At 53.7% G+C, this 25,259-nt stretch overlaps 1 protein-coding gene across 1 annotated transcript; it reads left to right on the top strand.

Moving 5' to 3' along the window:
* The first annotated feature begins 2,050 nt into the window (after positions 1–2,050).
* Positions 2,051–7,173, top strand: DAND5 (DAN domain BMP antagonist family member 5). The gene is made up of 2 exons (XM_012435863.2): positions 2,051–2,374; positions 5,901–7,173. The coding sequence occupies exons 1-2, from the start codon at positions 2,051–2,053 to the stop codon at positions 6,144–6,146; spliced, it is 570 nt and encodes a 189-aa protein (XP_012291286.2). The 3' UTR covers positions 6,147–7,173.
* Positions 7,174–25,259: the final 18,086 nt, after the last annotated feature.

The raw sequence follows: 25,259 nt of genomic DNA, 5'->3' as shown, positions 1-25,259 counted from the left end.
GACGCTGTCTCTACTAAAATACAAAAAATTAGCCAGGCGTGATGGTGCGTGCTGTAGTCCCAGCTACTCGGGAGGCTGAGGTAGGGGAATCGCTTGAACCCAGGCGGCAGAGGTTGCGGTGAGCTAAGGTCACGCCACTGCACTCCAGCTTGGAGACAGAGCAAGACTCTGTCAGAAAGGAAAGAAGGAAGGACGGAAGAAAGGAAGGAAAAGAAAGAAAAAAAGGAAAACAAAAGTCAGACAAGATAGCCTCCAGTGCCTATAATCCCAGCATTTTGAGACTAGCACTTTGAGACCAGCCTGGGCGACATAGTGAGACTCTGTGCCAAATAAAAGAGAAAATATATATAAAAAGAACTGGCTGGGTGTGGTGGCTCATGCCTGTAATCCCAGCACTTTGGTAGGCTGAAGTGAGTGGATCGCTTGAGGTCAGGAGTTTGAGACCAGCCTGGCCAATATAGTGAAACCTGTCTCTATTACAAATACAAAAATTAGCCGGGTGTGCTTGTTCACATCTGTAATCCCAGCTACTCAGGAGGCTGAGGCAGGAGAATCCCTTGAACTGGGAGGTGGAGGTTGCAGTGAGCCAAGATCACGCCACTGCCCTCCAGCCTGGGTGACAGAGCAAGACTCCATCCACCCCCACCAAAAAAAAAAACCAGAACAAAAAACCCAGCAGCAATAATGTTAATCATAGCTGATTCATGGTGTTACTGTGTAGGAATCTCTGTTTTAAGCTCCTTACATAAATTACCTCCTTAGGTCCTCAGAACAGGCCAATGATGTAGGAACTATTTTATCCTCATATTACAGAAAAAGCAGGTAAGGCTCAGAATGGTTAAGGGACTTGCTCAGGGTTGCACGGCCAGGAAATTGCAATGCCTGGGCTGAACCCAAGAAACCTGGCGGCAAGGTAAGCTGTTTTGTTTTTGTTTTTGTTTTTTTTTTGAGATGGAGTCTTGCTCTGTCGCCCAGGCTGGAGTGTAGTGGTGTGATCTTGGCTCACCACAACCTCCACCTCCCAGATTCAAGTGATTCTCCTGCCTTAGCCTCCCGAGTAGCTGGGATTACAGGCACATACCACCACAACCAGTTAATTTTTGCATTTTTAGTAGAGATGGGGTTCCACCATGTTGGCCAGGCTGGTCTTAAACTCCTGACCTCAGATGATCTGCCCATCTTGGCCTTCCGGAGTTCTAGGATTACAGATGTGAGCCATCGCGCCCAGCCATTTTTTTTTTTTTATCATTTTTTTTTGAGACAGTATCTCTTGTTGCCCAGGCTGGAGTGCTGTGGCACCATCTTGGCTCACTGTAACTTCTGCCTCCCAGGTTCAAGTGATTCTCCTGCTTCAGCCTCCTGAGTAGCTGGGATTACAGGTGCCCGCCACCATACCTAATTTTTTGTATTTTTAGTAGAGATGGGGTTTCACCATGTTGGCCAGGCTGGTCTCAAACTCCTGACCTCAGGTGATCCGCCCGTCTTGGCCTCCCAAAGTGCTGGGATCACAGGTGTGAGCCACCGCACCCAGCCCAATTTTTGTAGTTTTAAAGTAGACATGACCCTCACCATGCTATCCAGGCTGGTTTTGAATTCGTAGATCACCTCAAGTGATCTACGAGTCTCAGCCTCCCAAAGTGCTGGAATCACAGGTGTGAGTCACTGAGCCAGGCCCAAAGTGTGCTTTTGCTAATTGGATGAACCGGGATCCCAGGACTGGAAAAGCAGCTGCCTAGGGGCTTCAGGCATTGTGTGTCTCAGCCCCTGGCCCCAAACCTGTCTTTCCTGGTCCCCACAGCTTGCACACTGCAGGCCCAGCCCCCATGTCACCCAGCAGGTTGGGAGGAGGTGTGGGAACCCAGCAGGTCTGAGTTTACTCACCTCCCCTGCTGTGGGTCTACAGAAATGCCTCCCAGGCTATCCAGGAGGGGTCAAGAGATTAAAACGGGTCCAGAGGGCTCAGATGCCACTCACCAGACAGCAGGGTCAACTGCTAGAGACCCTGAGCCCGGTCCTGGACGAACAGACGGACAGACGCATGGACAAGCAGATGCTCCTTGGCCGGCTGTCCACTCTTCTGTGCCTGCTTAGCGGGGCCTTGTCCACAGGCTCAGCGAGGCCTGGACCCCAGGCTCCCCAGCCTCAGTCCTGGGCTGCAGCCAATCAGACTTGGGCTCTGGGCCCAGGGGCCCCGCCCCCACTGGTGCCAGCCCCAGCCCTTGGGAGCTGGAAGGCCTTCTTGGGCCTGCAGAAAGCTAGGCAGCTGGATATGGGCAGGCTGCAGCGTGGGCAGGACAAGGCGGCTGCTGTGACTCTGCCGCTGAACCCTCAGGAAGTGACCCGGGGGATGTGTAAGGCTGTGCCCTTTGTTCAGGTGAGTGGGTGGATGTGGGGAGGAGAGGGCTGGGTCTCAGCATTGGCAGAAGGCACAGGCTATGGCCCCAGACAGATTTGGGTACAAGTCCTGTATCCTCCGCCTGAATGTCTCCGTGCCTCAGTTTCCCCCCTTGTAAAATAGGACCTAAGTGCCTCCCACCTGGCCGATGCAGTTGCCTCTATCCTGGTCTCCTTGATTCCACTATCATGGCCCTCTTCACTTCCAAGTCTATTTTTCCATTCGTCAGCCAAAGAACGCCTGTGAGCACCAGAGTCAGATCTGGTTCCTCCTCCCCCTGGAACCCTGCATGGCTCCCATTTTACTCAGAACAAAAGCCCAAGTCCTCCCCGCAGCCCACAAGTTTCTGTACTCTCTGATCCTGTTACCTCCCTGGTTTCACCTCCTCCCTGTCTCCCCCTCACTTACTTTGCTTCTACCACACCAGCCTCCTTTTCCTCAGACACCAACTTTCGTTTTTTCTTTTCTTTTTTCGACACGGAGTCTTGCTCTGTAGCCCACCCTGGAGTGCAGTGGCGCATTCTCGGCTCACTGCCACCTCTGCCTCTTGGTCCCAGTTCAAGCAATTCTCCTGCCTCAGCCTCCGAAGTAGCTGGGATTATAGGCATGCACCACCACATCCAGCTAATTTTTTTGTATTTTTTAGTAGAGACGGGGTTTCACCATGTTGGCTAGGCCGGTCTTGAACTCTTGACTTCATGATCCGCCCCCTCTCAGCCTCCCAAAGTGCTGGGATTACAGGTGTGAGCTGCCGCGCCCAGCCTATTGTTTTTTGAGACAGAGTATCGCTCTGTTGCCAGGCTGGAGTGCAGTGGTGCCATCTCAGCTTACTGCAATCTCGCCTCCCGGGTTCAAACAATTCTCCTGCCTCAGCCTCCCAAGTAGTTGGTATTACAGGTAAGCGCCACCACACCTGGCTAATTTTTATATATTTTTTAGTAGAGATGGGGTTTCTCCATGTTGGTCAGGCTGGTTTTGAACTCCTGACCCCAGGTGATCTGCCCACATTGGCCTCCCAAAGTTCTGGGATTACAGGTGTGAGCCACTGCACCTGGCTAATTTTTGTATTTTTAGTAGAGATGGGGTTTCACTGTGTTGGCCAGGATGGTCTTGATCTCTTGATCCTGTGATCCGCCTGCCTCAGCCTCCCAAAGTGCTGGGATTACAGGCGTGAGCCACCATGCCTGGCCCTTTCTTTCTGGTGTTTTTGTTTTTTTCAGACAGAGGAGTCTCCCTATGTTGCCCAAGCTAGTCTTGAGCTTCCGGGCTCAAGCAGTCATCCCACCTCAGCCTCCTGAGTTCCTGGGATTTCAGGTGTGAGCCCTCCTCCCCTGCTTCATATACCAACTTTCTTTCTTTTTTCTTTTTCTTTTTTTTTTTTTTTCTTTTTTTGCGACAGTCTTACTCTGTCACCCAGACTGGAGTGCAGCAGTGCAATCTCGGCTCGCTGCAACCTCCGCCTCCCGGGCTCAAGTGATTCTGGTGCCTCAGCCTCCTGAGTAGCTGGGATTACAGATGTGCACTTCCATGCTCAGCTAATTTTTGTATTTTTAGTAGAGACGGAGTTTTGCCATGTTGGCTAGGTTGGTCTCGAGCTCCTGGCCTCATGTGACCTACTGTCCTCAGCCTCCCAAAGTGCTGGGATTACAGGCATGAGCCACCGTGCCCAGCCGCTAGTAAGTGTTTGTTGAATGAATGAATGAATGCATAGTAGTATAGTACCTGCTGGTCAGGCCTGGTGGCTCAAACGCCTGTAATCTCATCACTTTGGGAGGACCAGGCGGGCAGATCATGAGGTCAAGAGATCAAGACCATCCTGACCAACATAGTAAAACCCCATCTCTACTAAAAAATACAAAAATTGGCTGGGTGTGGTGGTGGTTCCTGTAGTCCCAGCTACTTGGGAGGCTGAGGCAGGAGAATCACTTGAGCCTGGGAGGTGGAGGTTGCAGTGAGCTGAGATCACATCACTGCACTCCAGTCTGGTGACAGAGTGAGACTCCATCTCAAAAAAAAAAAAAAAAAAGTAGTACCTGCCTCATGGGACTCTTGGGTAGCCTGAATGAGACAGATTGGAGGAGGACTGTCAACAGCTGCATTCAGTCAGTCCTCCATAAGGGCCTTGGGAATTCATGCAGTGTGCTACCAAAGACTCAATCTTTGGAGTCAGGAGTATCTGCATTCACATTCTCTAATTGCTGATTTTTGGGTGACCCATGGTGAGTAGCTTCCCTTCTTTAAGCCTCAATTCTCACCTCTGCAAAATCAGTTAATAATAATCAAGGCAAAATGTGGTGGCGCATACCTGTAGTCCCAGCTACTCAGGAGACTGAGACCAGAGGCTGGAGGCTGCAGTGAGCTATGATCGCACCACTGCATTACAGCCTGGTTGACAGAGTGAGACCCCATCTCTCTCTCTCTCTCGTTTTTGGGACAGAGTCTCACTCTGTCACCCAGGCTGGAGTGCAGTGGAGCAATCTTGGCTCACTGCAACCTCTGCCTCCCATTCTCCTGCCTCAGCCTCCTGAGTAGCTGGGATTACAGGCACGCACCATCACACCCCAGCTAATTTTTGCATTTTTGGTAGAGACGGGGTTTCACCATGTTGGCCAGGCTGGTAGAACTCCTGACCTCAGGTGATCCACCTGCCTCGGCCTCCCAAAGTGCTGAGATTACAGGCGTGAGCTGGGATCATAGCTCACTGCAGACTTGAACTCTTAGGATGAAGCAATCTTCCTGCCTCAGCCTTCTGAGTAGCTAGGACTACAGATGCACAACATTAGCCCAGCTAATTTTTTAAAAAAATTTCTTTGTAGAGATGAGATCTCACTATATTGTCCAGGCTGGTCTCAAGCCACCACGTCCAGCCCTTGGCTTTCAACCCCTCTATTTCCTGGGTAATCAGTTCCCTAAATGAATCCCCTTCATTGATGGGCCTAGAGTGATTTCTTCTTTTCCTTGTTTAATTAACTTATTTGCTTTTTTTTTTTTTTTTTTTGAGACAGATTCTTGGTCTGTCACCCAGGCTAGAGTGCAGTCATGATCTTGGCTCACTGCAACCTGCGCCTCCCAGGCTCAAGCAATTCTCCTGCCTCAGCCTCCCAAGTAACTGGGACTACAGGTGTGCACTCCCGTGCCTGGCTAAGGTTTGTATTTTCAGTAGAGACGGGGTTTCGCCATATTGGCCAGGCTGGTCTCAAACTCCTGGCCTGAAGTGATCCACCCACCTCAGCCTCCCAAAATGCTGGGATTACAGACGTGAGCCACCGTGCCCGGCCGTCTTTGTTAAATTACAGTGAATTTACAGGTGAGGAAACAGGAGGTCAGAGAGGCTAATTTGCTCCCATGTCACAGCCAAGAAATGGCAGAGTCAGGATTTGAAGCCAGGCAGCCTGGCTGCAGCATCCATGCCTCTCAAGATGAGGTGGAAGTGGAGAGGTGATTATCCACGCTACTCTGGCCCCAGACTCCACCACCCTGACTGTCTCCATGCCTCTGGCCCCAGGTGCTCTCTCGGCCCGGCTGCTCAGCCGCACGCCTCCAAAATCACCTCTGCTTTGGTCATTGCTCCTCTCTCTACGTCCCTGACTCGGACCCCACTCCACTAGTCCTGTGTAACAGCTGCATGCCCGCTCGCAAGCGCTGGGCACCCGTGGTCCTGTGGTGTCACGCTGGCAGCTCAGCCTCCCGTCGACGGGTGAAGATGTCCACCGAGCTGATCGAGGAGTGTCATTGCAGCCCGAAGGCTTGAACTGAGCAGCGTGGATGGGTGCACGGGACATGCACCTTGGAGAGATGAGGGGAGATGGACCAAGAAAGACGCAGACCTGGACGACGAACTCTGGGTCAAGAGACAAGGGATGCAAGGTTAGGCAGACAGGTCCCCAGAATCCTCACCCTGCTCCTGGAGACACTAGACACAGCGCCAGTCCTGGAGTTGCACCACTGATAGTGATAGCACACACTGATTGACCACTCACTGCTTACCAGGACCCACGTTAGGCATTTGACAGGTACTAACTCATGTAATCCTTACAGCAGCTCAATGGGATAGCTGCTAACATCACCCCATTTTACAGATGAGAAAACCAAGGCCCCGAGTGGCAAAGCCACTCATCCAGAGTCACACCACAGTAAGCGGCACAGCCAGGATTCAGATCCACTCTGTTTTTTGTTGGGACAGAGTCTCTCTCTGTTGCCCAGGCTGGAGTGCGGTGGCACAATCTCGGCTCACTGCAACCTCCACTTCCCGGGTTCAAGTGAGTCTCCTGTCTCAGCCTCCTCAGTAGCTGAGACTACAGGCACCTACCACCATACCTGGCTAATTTTGTATTTTTAATAGAGATGGGGTTTCACCATGTTGGCCAGGCTGGTCTTGATCTCCTGATCTCAGGTGATCTGCCCACCTTGGCCTCCCAAAGTGCTGGAATTAATCCACTGTTAATCAGTAGGCCAAACTATCTCTTATAGAATAAGGTCAAAGACACTCTCAGCTGCAGGGAGGGCAGATGGCCCCACCCAGACCGAGAGACACAGCGATGACCTCATCTTAGGGACACTGAAAAAAAAAAAACCCAAAAACGAAAACCAAAGCAGTCAGGCAGACAGCTGCTGGGGGAAATCCTGGGGTCCCTGAGACAGAGGCAGGACCCTCGTGTTCCCAGCTGCCTCTTGCCTTGATAGTGGCTGCTGTGCCCCTCCCAGACCCCCCACCTGAGTCTCCACACAGCCCCATGGCTGGCATGGCATTCCACAGAAACCATAAAGGTTGGCTGAGTCCAGCTGTCTATATGTGCATCTGTTTTTTCCCTCCAACTGGGGTTCCCTGGGAGTGGGTGGCCCCATGATGGGGTGTGGGCATCTGAGCACTCCCTCCCCAGCTGGGGCGCAGGGTCTTCAGCCGGTGAGGGCAGCCTGGCTTTGGGCGGCTGGAACCAGGGCCCTGGCAGATGGGCCTGTCTGGCACAGACGCAGGGACATGTGGCGTTGTGAGCGTTGCCTCCAAATGCCCCCCGGAGCGCGGGGCGGGAGCCGGCCGGGCCCTTCTCAGCCCTCTTCCTGCCTCAGGAAGGAAGGCCTCAGGTGAGGGGAGCAGGAGGGGACCCGAGGAAACAGATGGGCCAGCGGGCCGTGGGAGCCAGAGACCCCTGACCTTGCAGGCCTCACAGAGAGATGGGAATGGGCCAGGCAGGCAGCTCCCAAGGCCCCTTGCTCAAAGGGCCCTGGAGGGGAGGGTCATGAAGGGTTCTAGGGGGCCGCCCCTTCCCTGTTCCCTCCAGAGTTCTGTGCCAAACCCCAGGCAGTGTCCGAGTGGGCAGCTCAGCCCTGGCACCATAGGCAACTCGCCCTCTGGTAGGCATGAGGCGTCTGCCTTCCCTCCCTCCTCTGTGCCCACCTCCTGCCAGCCAGGGGAGCCAGCTGGGAACCTTGGTGCCGGGGGGCCCCCAGAGTCCCTGCCCCCTCCCGGGCAGTGCCAGCCGGCCCCCACCCCACCCCCCAGGCCCAGTAATGGGTGGGTAATGAGTGCTGGGAGAGCGGGGGAGGGGTGGGGGATGCAGGTGCCACAGGCGCTGGCACGGGGGCTGCTAATCAGGTTTGCCAACGCCATCTGTCACCGCACGAGCATCTGGGGCTCAAGGTGACCCTGTCACCCTCAGTTACAATTATGAGTTTGGCATCTGTATTAAAGCCCGCCAGCCGGCCAGGCAGGGGAGGGCTGGCGTGGGCATGGGGGTGTGAGGCGAGCCCCATCCCTGGGGTCCCATTCCCAGGGGCTCTGTGACTGCCAAGGAGTGGAGCTTCTTAGGGGAGAGAGAGAGAGAGTGTGTGTGTGTGTGCGTGTGCACATGTGCACACCCATCCCAGTCTCTACAATTTTTCATGTGTGTCCGGGTGCAGGGCTGGAAAGCATGGGTTTGTGTGTGTCTCTGTGTGGCGGTTGTGTGTCTAGGAGTTTGGTGGGATGGTTGGGGGCAGAGCACTGAGATTATGTGGATGCACAGATGTGCGTGTGTCTGCATACCGGGACAAGAGCGTACAGAGGGAGGTGTGTCTTTGGGTAATGGTTTGTCTTTTTATTTTTCTTTTATTATTATTGTTGTTTTTTAGACAGAGTCTTGCTGTGTCTCCCAGGCTGGAAAGGCTGGAGTTCAGTGGTGTGATCTCGACTCACTGCCACCTCCGCCTCCTGGATTCAAGTGAGTCTCCTGTCTCAGCCACCTGAGTTGCTGGGATTTCAGGTGCGCATCACCACACCCAGCTAATTTTTTTGTATTTTTAGTAGAGACGGGGTTTCAGCATGTTGGTCAGGCTGGTCTCGAACTCCTGACCTCATGATCCACCTGCCTCGGTCTCCCAAAGTGCTGGGATTAAAGGCATGAGCCACTGTGTCCGGCTTCTTTTATTATTATTATTATTATTTTTTTGAGATGGAGTCTTGCTCTATCACCAGGCTGGAGTGCAGTGGAGCAATCTCGGCTCACTGCAACCTCTGCCTCCTGGATTCAAGTGATTCTTCCACCTCAGTCTCTCGAGTAGCTGGGACCACAGGCATGTGCCACCATGCCCGGCTATTTTTTGTATTTTTAGTAGAGACGGGGTTTCACCATGTTGCCCAGGATGGTCTCGAACTCCTGGGCTCACCCCATCCTCCTGGCTTGACCTCCCAAAGTGCTGGATTATAGGTGTGAGCTACCACGCCCAGCCTGATGGTGTGTGTGTGTGTAAATGCACAGGAGTAGGTTGGGAGGGACTTTCAGCTGGGAGAGGCTATGTGCTGTACTGCTGAGCTCCTCACCTATCCCTTTGTTTCTGTCTTCACCAACTCCTGCTACCCAGCTGTGATTTCGAGGGTTCTGAGGACGGCATAGTGTCTGGATTTTGGCTGGGTGAGGAGTCTCATGCCTGTAATCTCAGCACTTTGAGAAGCCAAGACAGGTGGATTGACTGAGCTCACAAGTTTGTGACCAGCCTGACCAAAATGGAGAAACCCTGTCTCCAAAGAAATATATAAAAAAATCAGGTCAGGTGCCGTGGCTCACGCCTGTAATCCCAGCACCTTGGGAAACCGAGGTGGGTAGATCTCCAGTTCAGGAGTTCGAGACCAGCCTTACCAATATAGCGAAACCCCTTCTCTATTAAAAGTACAAAAAATTAGCCGGATATGGTGGTGGGCGCCTGTAATCCCAGCTACTGGGGAGGATGGGGCAAGAGAATTGCTTGAACCTGGGAGGCGGCGGTTGCAGTGAGCCAAGATGGCAACATTGCACTCCAGCCTGTGCGACAGTGCAAGACTCTGTCTCAGAAAAAAAAAAAAAAAAAAGATTAGCTGGGCATAGTGGTGTGTACCTGTAATCCCAGCTACTGGGGAGGCTGAGGTGGGAGAATGGCTTGAGCCTGGGAGGCAGAGGTTGCAGTGAGCCACAGTCACGCCGCTGCATTCCAGCCTGGGTGATAGAGCCAGACCTTGTCTCAAAAAAAAAAAAAAGTCCGGGCTCAGTGACTCACACCTGTAATTCTAGCATTTTGGGAGGCCGAGGCAGGCAGATCACGAGGTCAGGAGTTTGAGATCATCCTGACTAACACAGTGAAACCCCATCTCTATTGAAAATACAACAAGTCAGCTGGGCGTGATGGCATGCACCTGTAGTCCCAGCTACTCAGGAGACTGAGACAGGAGAATTGAATGAACCTGGGAGGCGGAGGTTGCTGTGAGCCAGGATCGCACCACTACACTCCAGCCTGGGCAACAGAGCAAGACTCCATCTTGAAAAAAAGCAAAAAAACAGAAACTCGATTTTGTAAGATGGCCTTTGGATTCTAAATTCTTAAAAGCTGGATTCTGGGTGTGGTGTGGATTCTAGAGTCTAGTTTTCAATAATAAGATCTAGATTTTTGGAATCTGAATTCTGGAGTATGGTTTCAGTGGCACCATCGTAGTTCACTGCAGCCTCAGAGACGTGCCACTACGCCCAGCTAACTTTTAAGTTTTTTGTAGAGACAGAGTCTTGCTATGTTGCCCAGAGTGTCCCAAACTCCAGGCCTCAAGCGATTCTCACACCTTGGGCTCCCAAAATGCTGAGATTATAAGTGTGAGCCCCCGTGTCTGGCAGAGTTCATGGATCTGGACTGTAGATTTTAGTATGATTAGAATCTTTTTTTGTTGTTTTCTTTTTTTGAGATAGAGTTTCACTCTTGTTGCCCAGGCTGAAGTGTAATGGTGTGATCTTGGTTCACTGCAACCTCTGCCTCCCGAGTTCAAGCAATTCTCCTGCCTCAGCCTCCCGAGAATCTGGGATTACAGATGCCCGCTACCACAACTGGCAATTTTTATATTTTCAGTAGAGATAGGGTTTCACCATGTTGGACAGGCTGGTCTCAAACTCCTGACCTAAGGTGATCTGCCTGCCTTGGCCTCCCAAAGTGCTGGGATTACAGGCGTGAGCCACCGCGCCCAGCCCGGAATGATTAGACTCTAGATGCTGATTCTGGGTCCTGAGATCTGGATTACAGGCTCTGAGTTCTGCATCTGGGTTTCTGCTTCTGGACTTCAGTCCGTGGGCCTGTGTGCTCTGTGTCCTCTCTGTCCGCAGCGTCAAAGTCGGCAACTGGGCTGCCTGTCATCCATGGATGGGTGCAGAGACCATTTATGGCCACCAGGGGACACCCTTGATCTACAGTTGGTCCAAGTTGCCCGACTGGAGGAGGAGTCTGGGAGAACACTGGCCCCGTTGGACTAAGCCCTTTCAGGGGGACCAGAGGCTTGAATTCACCTCCCTCCCTTTCCATCCCAATCTCCGCTGGGACCTGAAACCTGTCAGCCCCCACTGACTCAAACGTGGAGAACTGGACTGAGCACCCCACAGCGTTCCGAACGGGACCATGGGACAAGGTACCTCCCCAGTTAGTAGGTCAGACGCAGGGTTGAAGGCACGTGTGTCCATGAGGGTGACAATGAGTGTCTGAAAACGTGTCCAGGTGTGAAGGGGAGGGTCACCGTGCATCGGGAGTGGCCACATATGACAGCATTGCTAAGAAATGTGAGCCTGGGAGGCATGCTGACTCACACCTATTGTCCTGGCACGTCTAAGAGAGTGAGGCCAGGAGTTTGAGACCAGCCTGGGTAACATAGGAAACCCTCATCTATGTAACAAAGAAAGAAAAAAAAAGGCGTGAAACTGTGTGATGGATGGTGTGTGGCCACAACTATATTCACATGTCTGACAAGGTCCTCCCTCATGAGACAGTGTACCTACATGGTCGTGTCTATAACTGGGAGATGTCACTAGAAGTCCCCGTATGAGTCCATGTCATATTCTTGTGTCGCATCTATGATTGTGTCACTAGGCAACTATAGGTATCCATAGGTATGACTGGGACCATCTGGGGGAGGTGTCACTGGATGAGGGTGTCCTGGAGTGTCAGAAGCAGTGTCCTGGCTTGGCGTGGTGGCTCACACCTCTAATCCCAGCACTTTGGGAGGCCAAGGCAGGCAGATCACCTGAGGTCCAGAGTTTGAGACCAGCCTGACCAACATGGAGAAACCCCGTCTCTACTAAAAATAAAAAATTAGCTGGGTGTCGTGGCACATGCCTGTAATTCCAGCTACTCGGGAGGCTGAGGCAGGAGAATTACTTGAACCCGGGAGACAGAGGTTGCAGTGAGCCGGGATTACACCATTGCACTCCAGCCTGGGCAACAAGAGTGAAACTCCATCTCAAAACAAAGCAAAACAAAATAAAACAAAAATTAGCCGTATGTTGTGGCATGTGCCTATAATCCCAGCTACTCAGGAGGCTGAGTCAGGAGAATCGCTTGAACCCGGGAGGCAGAGGTTGCAGTGTGCTGAGATTGTGCCATTGCACTCCAGTCTGGGTAACAGAGCGAGACTCTTGTCAAAAAAAGAAAAAGAAGCAATGTTCCAGCACTTTGGGAGGCTGAGGTGGGAGGATAGTTTGAGCCTAGGAGATGGAGACCAGCTTCGGCAACATAGCAAAACCCTGTCTACGAAAAATTTTTTTAAGTTAGCTGGACATAGTGGCATGCACCTGTAGTCCCAGCTACTCAGGAGGCTGAGGCGGGAGGATCACTTGAGCCCAGGAGTTCGAGGCTGCAGTGAGCCATGATTGTGTCACTGTACTCCAGGCTGGGTGCCAGAGCAAGACCTTATTCCAAAAATAAATAAATAAATAAATAGGGCTGGACACAGTGGCTCATGCCTGTAATCCCAACACTCTGGGAGGCTGAGGCAGGTGGATCACCTGAGGTCAGGAGTTGGAGACCAGCCTGACCAACATGGCAAAACCTGGTCTCTATCAAAAATGCAAAAATTAGCTGGATGTGGTGGCACTCACCTGCAATCCCAGCTATTCTGGAGGCTGAGGGAGGAGAATTGCTTGAACCTGAGAGGCAGAGGTTGCAGTGAGCTGAGATCGCCTCATTGCACTGCAGCCTGGGCAACAAGAGCAAAACTCCATCTCAAAAAAAAAAATTTTTTTTGGTAGAGATAAGATCTCACCACGTTGTCCAGGCTGGTCTCAAACTCCTAACCTCAAGCATTCCACATACCTTGACCTTTCAGAGTGCTGGGATTACAGGTGTGAGCCATTGCACCTGGCCACTATGTCTTTCTATGGCCAGGTGTCCTCCCACCTCTCAGCACCTCTGATTTTGTCTGGGGGTCCCTGTCCCCTGACTTTTTTTTTTTGAGACAGTGTCTCACTCTGTCGCCCACACTGGAGTGCAGTGGCACAATCTCAGCTCACTGTAACCTCTGTCTCCCAGGCTCAAGCGATTCTCCTGCCTCAGCCTCCTAAGTGGCTGAGATTACAGGCGCCCACCACCACACTTGGCTAATTTTTGTATTTTTAGTAGAGACGGGGTTTCACCATGTTGGCCAGGCTAGTCTTGAATTCTTGACCTCAAATGATCCACTCGCCTTGGCCTCCCAAAGTGCTGGGATCACAGGCGTGAGCCACTGCACCCGACCCCCATCCCCTGACTTTTCCCATTGCCAGGCACAGCACACCAGGCGAGGAGGTTCCATGGGTATTGGCTGACTGGTCCTGTCCCATCTCCCACCCCAGCCCTTCCTCTCCCATCTTGCTCCCAGGCTCTGCCTCTCCATGGGCTTCTCCCTCCACCCGTCCTTCCTTGTCGGTGTGTTTCTCTCCAGCTTTCAGGCCTCTCCTATCTGTGTTTCTCCCATGTCTTTTCCCATCTGTCTCTGTCTCTGTCTGTCTCTCGTCTGTCTCTTTGCCCTTTTGTGTCTCATTTCTCCCACTTCGTCTCCTCTTGTCCATGTCTTCCCAGCCCTAAATCTTGTCCCGTTCATGTCTTTTTCCATCTCTCTCCTTTTCTCCTCATTTTTCTTTTTCTTTCTTTCTTTTTTTTTTTTTTTTTGAGACGGAGTTTCGCTCTTGTTACCCAGGCTGGAGTGCAATGGCGCGATCTGGGCTCACCGCAACCGCCGCCTCCTGGGTTCAGGCAATTCTCCTACCTCAGCCTCCTGAGTAGCTGGGATTACAGGCATGCGCCACCATGCCCGGCTAATTTTTTGTATTTTTAGTAGAGACGGGGTTTCACCATGTTGACCAGGATGGTCTCGATCTCTTGACCTCGTGATCCACCCGCCTCGGCTTCCCAAAGTGCTGGGATTACAGGCGTGAGCCACCGCGCCCGGCCCCTTTCTTTCTTTTTTTTTTTGACACAGTCTCACTCTGTCACCCAGGCTGGAGTGCAGTGGTGTGATCTCAGCTCACTGCAGCCTCTACCTCCTGGGTTCAAGCGATTCTCCTGCCCCAGCCTCCTGAGTAGCTGGAATTACAGGCACGTACCACCACACCCAGCTAATTTCTATATTTTAAATAGAGACAGGGTTTCTCCATGTTGGCCAGGCTGGTCTCAATCTCCTGACCTCAGTCCACCTGCCTTGGCCTCCCAAAGTGCTGGGATTACAGGCGTGAGCCCCCACGCTTGGCCTCCCCGCTCCCTTTATCTCTGTCTCTTCCTGTCTCTTGTCTCTCCTTATCTGCCTCTCCCTGGCCAGTCTCCCTGTCTCTCTGTCCCCCCCATCTCTTCTCTCATCCTGTCTTTCCCATCTTTTTACCCATCTCTCTGTCTCTCCAGCTTTCCCTGTGTCTCTGTCTCTCCCATCTCTCCTGTCTTTTTCTCTCTCCATCTCTCCATCTCTCCCCATTTTTGTCTTTCCCCATCTCTGTCTCTCCCTGGCCAGTCCCCAAGTCTCTCCATGCCCCTGTCTCTCCTTCCCCCTGTCTCTCCATCCCCCCGTCTCTCCTTCCCCCGTCTCTCCATCTCCCTGTCTCTCCATCTCCCTGTCTCTCCATCTCCCTGTCTCTCCATCCCCCCGTCTCTCCATCCCCCTGTCTCTCCTTCCCCTGTCTCTCCTTCCCCCGTCTCTCCATCTCCCTGTCTCTCCATCCCCCTGTCTCTCCTTCCCCCTGTCTCTCCATCCCCATCTCCCTGTCTCCTCATCTCCCTGTGTCTCCACCTCCCCTTCTCCCCATCTCCCCATCCCCCGTCTCCCCATCTCCCTGTCTCTCCATCCCCTTGTCTCTCCATCCCCCTCTCTCCATCTCCCTGTCTCTCCATCTCCGTCTCTTCATGCCCCGTCTCTCTATCCCCCTCTCCCCATCTCCCCGTCTCTCCATCTCCCCGTCTCCCCATCTCCCCGTCTCTCCATCTCCCCGTCTCCCCATCCCCCCGTCTCCCCATCCCCCCGTCTCCCCATCTCTGTCTCCCCATCTCCCTGTCTTCCCATCTCCCTGTCTCTCCATCTCCCTGTCTCCCCATCTCCCTGTCTCCCCATCTCTTCTCTCTCCCCATCTCTCTCATCTGTTTCTTTTCCCATCTCCCTGTCTCTCTGTCCAGCTTTCTCCGGCTCTCTCACTGTCTCTTCATCTCTCCCTATCCCTGTATCTCCCCACCAGGTCTCCGTATCTCTTCCCATCTCTCCGAATCCGTCTCTGGTTCTCCCATCTCTGGTCCTCCCATCTCTGGTCTTTCTTTCCCTGTCTCTCTTTTTTCTCTCCCCGTCTCTGTCTCTCTCATTTCTGGTCTCTCCCTGTCTCTTGTCTTCTCTCCCCATTTCCCTGTCTCTCCCTATCCCGGTCTCCCCGTCTCTGTCGGTCCGGGTGGGTCCGGGTGGGTCCGGGTGGGTCCGGGACGGCCCGGCCAGGCCGCCGCGGCGAACAATGCCCCATTCACGCGGGCCGCTGGCGCCATGGCAACGCGCCCGCCCCGCCCTCCCCGCCCTCCCCGCGCGCGGGCCGCGCGTGCCAAGAGGATGCCATGGTTACGTCAGGCGCGTGCACGATCAGCGCGCCGCCGCCCCGAGCGCTCTTGCAAGGAGGGGCCAGGCCGGCAGGGGGCGCCCGACAGTAGCCTTTCCAGAGTCGGGGGGCGGTCCTTACCGCTTCAAGTGGCCTTCAGCAGCTTAGTGTCTCAGTTTCCCCATCTGTAAAACGGGGGCGATAGGCAGAGCGAGATCGGAGTGTAAGAGAGAGAGGGAGGGAGGGAGAAAGGGGAAGGAGAAGAAGGTGGGGATGGTTGTGTGTCTGAGTTCTCATGAGTCAGTGGGATTATCCATATGTGTGTGCAAATTTGTGGGTCCATGTTTGCGTGCTTGTGTGAGTGTTTTAGGAGAAGTTGAGAAGTGGTTGGAATTTGAGGGTGACTTGGGGGCCCATGTGTTTTGAAGTGTGTGTGTATTTGAACACCTGTGTGTGATGATGAGTAGCAACTGGTGTCGTTTGTGTGTGATAGTGTGACCGTGTATTTGTAGTCCTGTTATTGTGCACCCTATGTTTGCCTGTCTGGGGTGTGTGTGTGCGCGTGTAGTGGGTGTCTGTGGTTTGGGTGTGGTTGTGAGTTCATGTAACTGAGCCCCATGTTTGCATGTGTGGGGGAGGGGTGGGTATCTGTGGTTTGGGTGTGGTTGTGAGTTCATGTGACTGTGTGTGCACTATGTTTGCATGTCTGGTGTGTGTGTGAGTGTGGTGGGTGTCTGTGGTTTGGATGTGGTGTGTGTGCCTGTGTTTGCATGCCTGGGGTGTGTGTGTATGGGTATATGTGTGTCTGTGATGGATGGCTGTGTTGTTGAGTGTGATTGTGAGTTTATGTGAATGTTTTTTGCGTATTGGGGGGGTCTGTGTTCACAAACACATGTGTGCTTCTGTGTGGAACTGGGTGTGGGTTCTGACTTCAGGGACCTGGCTGAGTCTCCCTCCTCCACCTGGGGGCCTCCTGGCACAGAAGGGGGTGACCAGCTGCCTGGGACCTCCGACTCCCCACAGGTTCAGGAGAGCCCCAGCTGATGAATATTCATGAGATGGGGGGGCTGGCACCCACTGCCAACAGCTGCGCGTCCATTAGTCCCCCTCCCTGCTCTGCCTGTACTGACTGCAGAGGGGAGCGGGGGTATCGGCGTGTATCTGTCCCTATTTCCAAGACTCGGGGGTGGGGGTGTCCTAGGGACAATCGTGGGGGCCGAGTCAGCACGCCTGGCTGCTTGTGTGGAAGGCTAAGGGGCTGTCTCAATGTTGTGACAGGCACTGGGAGAGTGACTGTTGTGTGACAGGTTGTCCTTATAATTGTGGTGAGGCTGTCACCCACGGTTGCATTGTAGTTCCTTGGTCCACGGACTGTGGGTGTTGTGTGGCAGTGTGAGTGAAATGTGTACCTGTCACCTACAACAGGGAGACCGTGTGTGCTATTAGAGTGACTGTCACCAGTGGTCTCTACCTACTGGCTCCTGCTCTGACACCGTGACAATGAGTGTGTGTTATTATGCCATTGAAATAACTGGATTGGTTCAAACCTTGATCAAGGGACAGCTGCGGGCTGCACCCTGGGGATGCAATGGTCAGAACTGCTTTTCCTCCTTGTGACCGGGTGGGGCAATGACTCCGTGTAGCCACGTGGCTAGCACAGCTGCAGGGGCATGTGGACTGAGTATGTCAGTGTGCCTCTTCTGGCCAGTGTGGCGCTGATGGGGTGTGAGGGTCAGAGTGTTGGGGTGACTGTGACAATGTGTAAGACTATGCCACTGAAGGTGTCACCCAAATTATCAAGGGGGTGATCATATTTCTTCAAGGGACAGAGTGGCCAAGGGTGTGATGGTGTTGCTGTGCAGGTGACATTGTGGCAGTGACTGTGTGGATCTTTGTGTGTTTGAAGGTGTGACAGTGGTTGTGTTTGATGATCTGAACCAGAGGGATCTTCGACTGTCCTATCCCCACTTCCATGCTGCACAGGGAGCCAGGTGCTGGAGCGAGGGGCCTCCTGGCATGGGATTGGCAGCTGCCTAGCCAGGGGCTGCACGCCGGCCTGAGACAGGGACACCTGGAGATCCAACGCCAGCTGGGGCACAGAACCCGTCCCTCCATCTTCCCCTCCATAGGCTGGGTTTGGAGGAGTGGCCTCTAGACACAGCTGGGATCAGGAGGGGGTGGGGTGAGATGTGCTTCTCTGGTCTAGGGGACTCTGGCTTCTGGCTGGGTGGCCCCGAAGGCCCCAGGTTCCCAGCATACGTGGCTTGGCCAGGAACTCAGTGTGGCCGACTCACCTCCTCTGATACCCACGCCCTGGGACGGCTGAGCGTTGCTGGCGGCCCCAGCGGCAGCACACAGAGGCTCCATTCAGGAGTCAGGGCCAGGTTTCCAGGGCGGGTGGGTCTCCGGCTGGCCGGCTGCAAATGAAACGTTTCCCCAACTCCTTCCCTTTCGTCTCCAGATGAGCCTCCAGATGAGCAACGGCCACAGGAGGCCCTGGCCGGGCTGTGCTGCTGGGCAAGCGTGAGCGTGTGTCTGTGTTTTCCTGTGTGTGTGCATGATCTAGATATCTTTGTGTGACTTTTTGTTTCTTTCTTTTTTTTTTTTCATGACAGAATCTCATTCTGTTGCCCAGGCTGGAGTGCAGTTGCATGATCTCGGCTCACTGCAACCTCCGCCTCCCAGGTTCAAGTGATTCTCCTGCCTCAGCCTCCCAAGTAGCTGGGATTGCAGGCATGCACCACCACGCCCTGCTAATTTTTGTATTTTTAGTACCAAAAAAAAATGGGGTTTTGCCTGTTGGCCAGGCTGGTCTCGAACTCCTGACCTCAGGTGATCTGCCTGTCTCAGCCTCCCAAAGTGCTGGAATTACAGGTGTGAGCCACCTTGCCTGGCCTGTTTCTTTTTTTGAGATAGGATCTCACTCTGTTGCCCAGGCTGGAGTGCTCACTGCAGCCTCAGTCTCCCAGGCTCATGTGACCCTCCCACCTGATTGGCTGGGACCACAGATGCAGGCTCCATGCCTGGCAAATGTATAAACTTTTTGTAGAGACAGGGTCTTGCTATGTTGCCCAGGCTGGTTTTGAAGCCCTGGGCTCAAGCGATCCATCTGTCTTGGCCTCCCTAAGTGCTGGGATTGTAGGCCTTCAGGTGACTTTTTCTCTTTCTTTTTTTTTTTTTTTGACGGAATTTTGCTCTCGTTGCCCAGGCTGGAGTGCAATGGTGCCATCTCAGCTCACTGCAACCTCCATCTCCCGGGTTCAAGCGATTCTCCTGCCTCAGCCTCCTGAGTAGCTGGGATTACAGGCATGCACCACCAGGCCTGGCTAATTTTGTATTTTTAGTAGAGTTGGAGTTTCTCCATGTTGGTCAGGTTGGTCTTGAACTCCCGACCTCAGGTAATCTGCCTGCCTTGGCCTCCCAAAGTGCTGGGATTACAGGAGCCACCGTACCTGGCCTTTGAGTGACTTTTTGTATGCTGCATCTGTGGATGATTTTGTGAATATCTATGTGTGTGACCCATTCGGTCCATGCAGTCCTGTGTGAGATTGTTCTGAACCTGTGTGACATTGTGTGGCCTGTGTGTACCTGTGTAACTGGGCTCAGCATGAAATTCTGGGAGTCCATGTAACTGTGTGTGTCTGTGTGTGTCTTTGAAACTTGGTGTATTAGCTGGGTCTCTATGGGGGTCTATGTGATGGTGAGGGTCTTTGTGCACGTGACCTGGCTATCACTCTGTAGGTGGCTCTGGGAAGGCCTGTGTGGGATTTTTGGTGTGTGTGTGTGTGTTTGTATGTCTGTGTGATATTCTAGAAGGGTGTGTGATGGCATCTGGGTGACCCTGTGTCTGTGTGTCATTCTGGATTTTATCTGTGGGAACAGAGGAGAAGGGAAGAGGAGAGGAAAGGGGAGGAGGCAACGGGGAAGGAGAAGGGTCTGTATTTCTGTGTGTCTGAGTGTGACTGTGTATGTTTGGGTGCCGTGAGTGTGATAGTGAGTCTGGTGTCTGCATCCACGTGTGTGGTGTGGTTGTGGGTGTCCCTCAAGATGTGCCCTAAGAGCAATGACCTGTAACTCCCCAGACTGAGTCTCTAATAGGGGCTCCTAGATCACCCTGGGAGGGGGACAGTGAGCTCAAGGCTAGGACTCCAGGCCTGGGACACAGATCGTGCCTACCCCGCTAGGCACAGGGGCGTCAGGTCCTCTTGGTGGGAGTGGGGATCCAGGTCCTACCGAGGTGCCTAGAGCACCCTTTCCTCCCAGCCCGGCAGCACCCATGGGCTGGCTCCCTGCCTATGCTATGTGCCAGATGTTTGCCCACCTCGCCCAAGAGCCCTGCTCCGTTGCCAAGCAGCCCTGGAGCCTCGCATTGCCCAGCCCCACCTTCTGTGCCCCGGAATGTGGCTGCCAGAGCCCAGATGTTTCAGCCTGCCCCCACCCCCACCCACACTGCCCCCAGCATCCTGGCCGGGTAGTGCCATGGGCCTGGCTCCTGCTCCCCACCCCACACACCTGCATGGTAAGAACACACCTGCTGCCAGCCACAGCCAGGTGGGCAGCCTGGCAGGGAGGGATGTGGGGGATTCCAGCTGTGGCATGCCAGCTGTGCCCAGCCCCTGGCAGCGCCCTCCTCCCGTGAGATTTCTTGAAGGCCAGGTGTACCCTAATACTTGGGATCCGGGGACAGAGTGGGGAGTTGGGGAGAGGGAGGGACAGTGCTGCCTCCCCAGCAGTTCCTCTGTCTTCCCACAAATTCTTCCCATTTGCAGTTGTGGAGGGGAGCAAAGTGAGGCTGTGCGTGTAGGAGGGTGCTGTCAGTGTAGAGGAGGGGTGCTGAGTGTGGGGGGAGAACTCTGTGGATGTAGATGTGTGAGTGTGAGAATAAGTTTGTCTGTGTAAGCGTGGATGTGGTGTGAGAGTTGTGTTTGAATAGAAGGAAGACAGAGTGTAGGGTGCGCATGGGGAGGGTGCTGTGGGAGGGGTGTGTGTGTACAAATGGAAGTGTGTGTGTAAGTGCGTGTTTCTGTGTGTGACTGGAGGGATGAGCTGTGTGTATGAAGGAAATAGGTGTTGTAGTGTGATATTGAGTGTGATAGTGAGATTCTGTGACTGTGTGTGTGAAGGATGTTTGTGTGTGTGCACCTGTGGAAGGTTGGTGTCCCGTGTGTGTGACTGGAAGGATAAGTTTGTGTGTGTGTGAATGAAGGATGAGTATTATGTGGGTGTGAATAAAGGGTGTGTGGTGTGTGTAAAAATGGAGAGATGTGTGTGTGGATGAAGGCTGGGTGTTGTGTGTGTGTGGATGAGGCTGCGTGTTTGTGTGTGGATGAGGTTGGGTGTTGTGTGTGTGTGGATGAGGCTGCGTGTTGTGTGTGTGGATGAGGCTGGGTGTTGTGTGTGTGGATGAAGGCTGGGTGTTGTGTGTGTGTGGATGAGCCTGGGTGTTGTGTGTGTGTGGATGAAGGCTGGGTGTTGTGTGTGTGGATGAAGGCTGGGTGTTGTGTGTGTGGATGAAGGCTGGGTGTTGTGTGTGTGTGGATGAGGCTGCGTGTTTGTGTGTGGATGAGGCTGGGTGTTGTGTGTGTGTGGCTGAGGCTGCGTGTTGTGTGTGTGGATGAGGCTGCGTGTTGTGTGTGTGGATGAGGCTGGGTGTTGTGTGTGTGTAGATGAGGCTGCGTGTTGTGTGTGTGGATGAGGCTGGGCGTTGTGTGTGTGGATGAGGCTGCGTGTTGTGTGTGTGCGGATGACGCTGGGTGTTGTGTGTGTGGATGAGACTGGGTGTTGTGTGTGTGGATGAGGCTGCGTGTTGTGTGTGTGGATGAGGTTCGGTGTTGTGTGTGTGTGGATGAGGCTGCGTGTTGTGTGTGTGGATGAGGCTGCGTGTTGTGTGTGTGGATGACGCTGCGTGTTGTGTGTGTGGATGAGGCTGCGTGTTGTGTGTGTGTGGATGAAGGCTGGGTGTTGTGTGTGTGGATGAGGCTGGGTGTTGTGTGTGTGTGGATGAGGCTGGGTGTTGTGTGTGTGGATGAGGCTGGGTGTTGTGAGTGTGTGGATGAGGCTGGGTGTTGTGTGTGTGGATGAGGCTGCGTGGTGTGTGTGTGGATGAGGCTGCGTGTTGTGTGTGTGTGGATTAAGGCTGGGTGTTGTGTGTGTGTGGATGAGGCTGGGTGTTGTGTGTGTGTGGATGAGGCTGCGTGTTGTGTGTGTGGATGAGGTTCGGTGTTGTGTGTGTGTGGATGAGGCTGCGTGTTGTGTGTGTGGATGAGGCTGCGTGTTGTGTGTGTGGATGACGCTGCGTGTTGTGTGTGTGGATGAGGCTGCGTGTTGTGTGTGTGTGGATTAAGGCTGGGTGTTGTGTGTGTGGATGAGGCTGGGTGTTGTGTGTGTGTGGATGAGGCTGGGTGTTGTGTGTGTGGATGAGGCTGGGTGTTGTGTGTGTGTGGATGAGGCTGGGTGTTGTGTGTGTGGATGAGGCTGCGTGGTGTGTGTGTGGATGAGGCTGCGTGTTGTGTGTGTGTGGATTAAGGCTGGGTGTTGTGTGTGTGGATGAAGGCTGGGTGTTGTGTGTGTGGATGAGGCTGGGTGTTGTGTGTGTGGATGAAGGCTGGGTGTTGTGTGTGTGGATGAAGGCTGGGTGTTGTGTGTGTGTGGATGAGGCTGCGTGTTGTGTGTGTGGATGAGGCTGCGTGGTGTGTGTGTGGATGAGGCTGCGTGTTGTGTGTGTGTGGATTAAGGCTGGGTGTTGTGTGTGTGTGGATGAGACTGGGTGTTGTGTGTGTGTGGATGAGGCTGGGTGTTGTGTGTGTGGATGAAGCCTGGGTGTTGTGTGTGTGTGGATGAGGCTGCGTGTTGTGTGTGTGTGGATGAGGATAGGCATGGTGTGTGAAGTAGGGCTGGGTTGATGGTTTGGGCAGAGCCTACATCTGGGCCAGGAAGGCCATGAGGGAGCATCAGCCCAGGGGCCTGGGGCCTGGGGCTAGTGGTCCCTGCTGGAGCACAGGCTGGCAGGTGGGGTAGGACAGCCGGATTTGGCGGTTTCTGAGCCTTGTGCCCCTTCACAGCCATTTGGAGAGGGGTGGACAGGGTCGGCCTGGCTCTCAAGATCCCCCAAGCCCCCAGCTCCATGAAGGGTCTCACACCCCCTGAAACCCTCCACTAGTTTACCCCTCCCCAAGCCCTTTCCCACAGCTTCCCCCTCCATGCCCCCACAGACCCACACTGCGCTGCTGTCCCCTTCACCCAGGGCCCCAGACCCCCCAGACATTGCCTCTGCTCTTTTCCATAGCCATCCAAGCCCCTGCCGCACCTCCATCCCCCATCACTCCTCCAAAGCCCAGGTGTCCCCAGCTCCTTCTCCCAGACATCCCAGCCTTTCTAGGGCCCCTCAAAGGCCCCAGACCCTTTTCCATTCATCCCCCTGCCTCTTCCAGCTCCCCTCCTCTCCCTACCCCTTGACCCCCATTCTGAGAACCATCTATTCAGGGCCCCAGCCCCCTCGATCCCCAAATCCCTTTCTGGCCCTTCCCCTAGCCCCTACCGCTTCCAGCCCCCCTTTGGGGCCCCGCCCCTTCCCCTCTGTGGCCCCGCTCCGCTTCCAACCCCTCCCCGTCTGCCCCTCGGAGCCCCCTCCCCTTTCTGGGGCAGCGATGCTGTGGAGGCAGCCGCAGCAGCAGTCTGAAACTTTAAACGGTGTTAAAAGTTTCTGTTTACGAGAAACCCTTGAATTTTTAAGGACGTATCGATTCCCTCCTCAACGGCCCTCCCTCCGTGGCGTGGCGGCCTCAGGCGCGGTGGGGAGACTCAGACCCGTGGGATCCTGGGGTCCGATGCCCCAAGCACAGAATGACAGACACACACCTACCCAGACACACCCTCAGGCACACAGGGATGCAATCCCTGATACACACACACACACACACACACACACACACACACGTACACACAGCTGGTCAGACACAGACTGACATGGCCCAACCCAGACACACATATCAGGACACACAGAGACCCCTCCCTGACACCAACATACACACACAACAGTCACACACACTGACGTGGCCTGACATGGCCTGATGCACACAGACTCACATCTCTCACACAGGTTTACATAGACCCCCTCACTGACACACACACACACACACACACACACTCCTAGTTACACACACTGCTATGGCCTCACGCAGACACATTGATACAGCCTGAGACCCACACACCCCCACACATAGTTACATGATTTGACATGGCCTGATACACACACACACACACACACACGTACACACAGCTGGTCAGACACAGACTGACATGGCCCAACCCAGACAAACATATCAGGACACACAGAGACCCCTCCCTGACACCAACATACACACACAACAGTCACACACACTGACGTGGCCTGACAGACATGGCCTGACGCACACAGACTCACATCTCTCACACAGGTTTACATAGACCCCCTCACTGATACACACACACACACACACTCCTAGTTACACACACTGCTATGGCCTCACACAGACACATTGATACAGCCTGAGACCCACACACCCCCACACATAGTTACATGATTTGACATGGCCTGATACACACACACACACACACACACACACATACACATTGACATGGTCTGATGCAGACACACAAGACACCGCCCCTCCCTGACACATGAACACACACACCTAATCACACGCACTGACATGGCCTGACACACTCACGTCTGACACAGGTTCACAGGGACTCCTCCTTCCTTGACACACACACTTATGTGGCCTGACACACACACACACACCCCTAGTCACATACACTAACATAGCCTCACAGACACACACACACACGACCTGACACCCACACACACTGAGATGACCTGACACACATAGACACACATATCTGGACACACAGAGACCTCCTCCCTCATCCACAGACACACACATTGACATGGCCTCTCTTTCTCTCTCACACACACACACAGATGGCTACACATACACACACACAGGCATGGCCACACACACATACACTCTCTGGAATGGTCTGACACACACAGGCTCACATTCTTGACACACAGAGCCCCCCCCGACAGCCCCGATCCCTACCACCCCCGATCACCTGTATACACACCCTGGCACACACAGATCCTCATCACTGCTCTACACCTACATAGCAAAACACACACTTAGTGACACCCATTGATATTTTCTAGCCTACAGACCCTGCTCACAAACATGGATGTGACCACTGGTCTTTTGTAAGCAGGTCCGAGACCCACTGGGACCCTTGCACACTCACCCACGTGATCACACTCACTCCAGGACACATGCACACACAGGGAGACCCATATACATTGACAATGCACTCTGTTGCCCAGGTTGGATTGCAGTGGCGTGATCATGGCTCACTGCAACCTTCGCCCCCTGGGCTCAAGCCATCTTCCCACTTCAGCCTTTGGAGTAGCTAAGACCACAGGCATGCACCATCAGGCCTGGCTTTTTTTTTTTTTTTTTTGTACTTTTAGTAAAGATGGGCTCTCATCTTGTTGCCCAGGCTGGCCTCGAACTCCTGACCTCAAGCTATCTGCCCACCTCAGC

This window comes from Aotus nancymaae, unplaced genomic scaffold, assembly GCF_030222135.1.
Source record: "Aotus nancymaae isolate 86718 unplaced genomic scaffold, 86718_ANA_hifiasm-v0.15.2.pri h1tg000028l, whole genome shotgun sequence".
NCBI classification, from domain to species: Eukaryota; Metazoa; Chordata; class Mammalia; order Primates; family Aotidae; genus Aotus; species Aotus nancymaae.
This window is presented reverse-complemented; position numbering and strand designations above follow the sequence as displayed.

Coding starts and splice junctions, on each gene's coding strand:
- DAND5 (XM_012435863.2), top strand. CDS start 2,051: ATGCTCCTTGGCCGGCTGTCCACTCTTCTGTGCCTGCTTAGCGGGGCC. Junction 2,375..5,900: donor AGGCTGTGCCCTTTGTTCAG/GTGAGTGGGTGG, acceptor CTCTGGCCCCAG/GTGCTCTCTCGGCCCGGCTG.